The 5,117-nt window shown below is 53.2% G+C and overlaps 1 protein-coding gene across 1 annotated transcript; it reads right to left on the bottom strand.

Annotated features, from left to right (window-relative positions):
- Positions 1–2,287: 2,287 nt before the first annotated feature.
- Positions 2,288–4,580, bottom strand: CCDC184 (coiled-coil domain containing 184). Its single transcript, XM_049882964.1, has one exon. It carries the CDS (start codon positions 4,080–4,082, stop codon positions 3,489–3,491), a length of 594 nt encoding a protein of 197 aa, XP_049738921.1. The 5' UTR covers positions 4,083–4,580; the 3' UTR covers positions 2,288–3,488.
- Between the last annotated feature and the right edge of the window lie 537 nt (positions 4,581–5,117).

The following is a 5,117-nucleotide window of genomic DNA, read 5'->3' as shown; positions in this document are numbered from 1 at the left end:
TACATTACCACCCACTGGACTCTAAGAAGAGTCACTAGCTGTTATGGATTGAATTGTGTCCCCCCAAAATGCATGTCAACTTGGCTAGGCCATGGTTTCTCCACCTTTTTGTCATCTGATGTGATTTTTCTATGTGTTGTAAATTCTACCTTTATGATGTTAATGAGGCAGGATTAGAGGCAGTTCTGTTAATGAGGTAGGACTCAAGCTACAAGATTGTGTCTTGAGTCAATCTCTTTTGAGATATAAAAGAGAAGTGAGCAGAGACAGGAGGACCTGCTACCACCAAGAAAGCAGGTCCAGGGTCCCTGCGCTGAAACGCTTCTCCACCAGGGGAAGATTGAAAACAAGGACCTTCCCCCAGAACTGACAGAGAGAAAGCCTTCCCCCAGAGCTGGTGCACTAAATTTGGATCGCTAGTCTCCTAAACTGTGAGAGAATAAATTTCTGTTTGTTAAGGCCATCCACTTGTGGTATTTCTGTTATAGCAGCACTAGATAACTAAGATACTAGCCAAAACCTAAATTGCAATTTCTCATTCCAACTGAGAAGATGAAACATGACTAAAACTAAGGTTATTTTCTTTTCAAGACTCTTTAGATTGTGGAGATAATAAATGTCCTCTGAAGATCCAAATAATAGAGCAATTAGCAGAGTGGTTACCATGTAAGGCTCTTCAAGTCAGGCAGACCTGGGTTTAAGTCCTGGCTTTACCAAGTACTAGCTGTGTGACCTTGAGCAAGTTTTGAAGGCTGTTTCTTGAACTGTTGAGTGGAAATAATAACACTGCTAACTTCATAGGGTTGTTGGGAGATAAATTTGATTATAGTACCTGGCACACAGTAAGTGCTTGTAGCTATTATTAGTTATTAGTGCTGAATACTGGAGCTATAGCAGGAAACTCTCTCTGAGTCCTCAGGGACATTTCCCCACTTACATGTTTTAGCTGCCTTCTTTACAGCCCCCAACACACATTTCCCAACCACTGCATAACTCAAGGCTTCCTCTGCTCATCCTATGTGCACAGGGCTGACCCCCAAGCTTATAGTTATATGAACATTTATGAGAAAAAAAGACCTGAGTTAGCTTAGGAATCTCACCATCCTCTTTTCCTGAATTCTCTCCTGAAGGATAAGGGTTCTTTAGGTAGGGAAAGATTATATAAAATGAAAGCTTCTAGAACCTTCCCTGGGTAGTTTTGTTTTCCCAAAGGAGTCAGTCATTGTCTCATTCCCACCCCCGAGAAATGTAGGGAAACTAACATTTGCACAAGACTTCCTAGGGGTCTTATATAGCTAATTCTCCCCAATAACTTTTTATCCCCACTTTATACATTCAAAAGCTAAGTCTCAAACAGGAAACTAAGTCTTAAGAAATTGATTCACTGTTGGAACTGAGATTCTATCCCGGATCTGTGACTCTAGTGTTCTTTCCACCTCCCTGTTCTCTCTTTCTCTCTCTCTCTCTCTCTCTCACACACACATACACACAGCATCCCAGTTCATCCTGCTCTCAAATTGCATTCCAGGGCTGCCTTGGGAAATCTCCATTGCTCAAGGGAGTGACTAGAGTTGATGTCTGCCTAAGCTCCCCAGGGAACACCACACCAGCATTCTCCACTAGAGATCTGAGGCAGTTATTGTGGTTTCCTTTGTGATATGTCACTCTGTGCCTCCCAGCAATCCCCGGCAATCCCTCCCAAACAATTAAAAAAAAAAATCAGTTTCCATGGAGTCCACTCTGGCTCATGGTAACCCCATGCGTATCACAGTAGAACTATGCTCCATGGGATTTTCAGTGGGTGATTTTTCAGAAGTATATCACCAGGCCTTTCTTTCGATGTGCCTCTGGGTGGACTCAAACCTCCAACCTTCTGGTTAGCAGTTGAGCACTAACCGTACCACCCAAGGTCTCCCCTCCTTAACCCTTCCATGGAACAAATGTCACGCCTGCCATTCCAGGATCCAGACTTGGAAATCATTTCCTAGGGGCCAGGTGCTTCACTGAAAAGAAGTCTTTAGCACATCTGAAGTTCTGGTTACTAAAAATTCTTGTTAGTTTGGGAGTCTCAACAAATATTCCCTTCTTCCCTAGTCCAACTTGAGATCAAGGTCCAGATCAGAAGGGAAAGCAGGCAAAACTGGCAGTGACTGTCCCGACCATGGTGGGTCAACTCCTTGGAACTAGAAGCAAGGAGAGAGGAGGGAAGGCAGTTCCCACTAAGCCCTGGTCCATGCAGTGGGCCCAGAAGCCCCACCCTAACATCCCTCTAGTACCAGTCAGCAAGGAGGGGAGATGACGCCTCTTTATTAAGGTTAACACCAAGGAAAGCATTGAGAAAGGGATACACAAAGGAGGGGGATGGGCACACAAAGTCACCACTTGAGGAGGCAGCAGGGAGGCACGTGAGTTAAGGAACCTCAGGACAGCCACATGCTCCATGCCCTGGTGGGGGTAGAAAGGGAGAAGGGGAAGCGCCATGACAGCTTGGGACTCAGAAGGGTCGGATGTCCCCTAAACCTAACGCCAGAGCCACAAGCCCTGCCCCTCAGGGCTCACACACTACTACACATGTGGACACACATAATACACACAAGACATCATGGAGGCAACACCGAGAGGCAGCGGGCAAGGATATTTTGGCAGCAAAAGGAACTGAAGTTAAGTGGATGTAGCCAGAAGAGAGAGAACTTTTGGCTGCGGCTCCCAAGAGTCCCTCAAACGTCCCCTAAATCTGGGCTACTGCTGAGCACCCGAGTCTCTGCCTGTGAGCTGGGTTCTTTGTTCTCTAAACCCCAGTGAGTGGAAAAGCAATCCCGGATGAAGTCAGTGACAAGGCAGGATCCGCTCTGCATGCAAAATCCTAGAGGTTGAACTATTATGTCTTCATGCACATTCACAGCCAGCTCCTCCCAGCCCAGGGGCCCTTGGAACCCCATTCACCCAGATTCCTAGGGCTGCGGTTCCCTCCTCAAGCTTCCTTTACCAATCAGGAGCCGCCGAGATCTGTGAGGGGGAGAGCCTTCTGCAGAGCACTGAATAAGTTGGGTTTCAGCAGAAGGGCAAATGTCCTGTTGCCAGAACAGAATACCCCAATTCCTTAATTTCTAGGTAAATCTTTAGAGATTATTTGCCATAGTCCTAGATAAGTCCTTTTTCAGAATAGAAAAAGCAGAATTTATTTACACAAGTCAGGGGTTCTCCTGTTGGCCGGAGAGGGGTAAGGGTAGGGTAGGGGATGGATAGGAGTCCAGAGACGGGCGCTTCCTCTCCTGGAGCCTCACCTTTCCGCCGTTTGCTACCTCTCGCTTGGTTGTGCAGAAAGAATTCTTGATGCTCCCAAAGTCCTTCACCTTACAAATCATTCCTCGGGAGTCTCTCCCTGCCTGATCTACGAGGTAGCATGCGGCACCGCGCCGTTCAGTCCTCTCACGTCATGCACTGGGAAACCCACAGCCAGCCCGGAAAGGTGCCTCTGCGGAGTCCCCTCACAGGGAGGCCTCGCCCTCCATCTGCAGAAGGGTGATGTCGGGAAGGTCGAGGGGCTCCACAAGTGGCCCGTCCCCCCCAAGGAGACCAGCGCAGGAGCTCTCGGGACGCTCACAGTGACTGGTGGGTGTGGCGGGGCTGGGCACTTCCTTCTTCTCTACTTCGTCGTCGTCGTCCTCCTCGTCCTCGGGTTCGCGACCCAGCAAGCCGCTGCCTCCGGCCCCAGGCGAAGGGTTCTCCGGCTCTTGGGGGGCGCCCGGGAAGCTCCCTTTGCCGCCGACCACGCCCAGGCCGCCCTGGCGGGGCGCCGTGGTCATAATCCGGCACATGGAGACGATGGCGCGCTGGTTGGCGCACACGTCGTCCGAGAGTACCTGGATGTGCGAAGCCTGCTCGTCCAGGGCCCCCCGCATGGCCCTCACGTCCTCAAACAGGGCCTGCAGCTGGGCCTTCAGGTGTTCCATCAGTTCCTTCATGCCGCCGTTGTACTCCCCGGCGATCACGTCCCCCACGGCCGGCACCGTGGACACCTCCAGAGGCGCCGGCATGTCGCCGCCGTCCTTGGTCATGATCTCCAGCAGACCGTCCTCCATTGAACGGCAGAAGCGGGCGGTGGCGGCTCGGGGTCCGGTCCGGCCGGGCCTCCGGGCGGGGGAAGGGCAAGGAGGGGGTCCCGGGAGGAGGCGGGGAGGAGCCCAGGGAAGAGGAGGCTCCCGAGAGGGGCGGGAAGCCGACGTAAGGATACGAGTCCTGGGCGGAGGGCACGGGCAGGCTCGGGGGAGTCCAAGGAGAAGCGGCGGGAAGAGGACCGGGCGAGGGTCCCAGTGCCGGCGTCTCTCGGGCTCGTCCCGGGGCGAAAGCTCCGCGCCCTGCCTGGGCTCCGGGGTTGCGCCCGTATCAGCGCCGCCCTCAGGGCGCCAGGAGCAGCGAGTGCCCGCCGGTTCCCTGAGTCACAAAGGCGCTCGCTGAGGGGCTCGGGCCGAGACAGAGGCCAGCAGCGCGTCCGGCTCGGGACTCCCCCCAGCCATTAACAGGCAGCGCCCGCGAGCGTGTTTGGAGCGGCTGGGGCCGACTTCCCCACTGCGCCGCGGATGCTCCTCTGTTTCCAAGGCGACGCACGGCACGTAAATGACGTATGTCTCCATAGCAACCAGGAAGTGGCGAAGAAAAAGGAACCGAGGCTCTGGAGTCGGAGCTAACGAGTGGGGCGGAAGGGAAGAGTAGAGCGCTGCAGTGGCCTCGGCGAGGCTGGAAAGAGCGTGTGGCTGCAATGTTCAATGGGGAAGCATGAGAAAGCAGTTTGCTGCGTAAACCCAAAAGCCCAGGGGGATCATCCCTTCCCCAGTCTGGGTATCAGACATTGAGTGCGACTGCCTCGGGAGCGTTCTCACCAGCGCGCATTCCCTTCCCTGAGGGATGGCGCAGAGCTGGGTCCTGCTTCTCTGTCCTCCAGCTGTCCGCAGGAACACGGAGAGGGTAGAGAGGCCCAAGCTAATCATCTGACTTGAGCTGGTGCGCCGCGGCACCCTGGATCCGGCCCCGCCAGGCTTCGGCAGGGTAGAAGGAGAGCACTACCGAGATTTCTGCCTCACACTTCGGCTTCTGCAGTAAATCAGCTGTCTTTGTAG

Source organism: Elephas maximus, chromosome 4, assembly GCF_024166365.1.
Source record: "Elephas maximus indicus isolate mEleMax1 chromosome 4, mEleMax1 primary haplotype, whole genome shotgun sequence".
Lineage (NCBI taxonomy): Eukaryota > Metazoa > Chordata > Mammalia > Proboscidea > Elephantidae > Elephas > Elephas maximus.
Note: the sequence above shows the minus strand (reverse complement) of the source record. Positions and strands in the feature narration are given on the sequence as shown.

Coding starts and splice junctions, on each gene's coding strand:
- CCDC184 (XM_049882964.1), bottom strand. CDS start 4,082: ATGGAGGACGGTCTGCTGGAGATCATGACCAAGGACGGCGGCGACATG.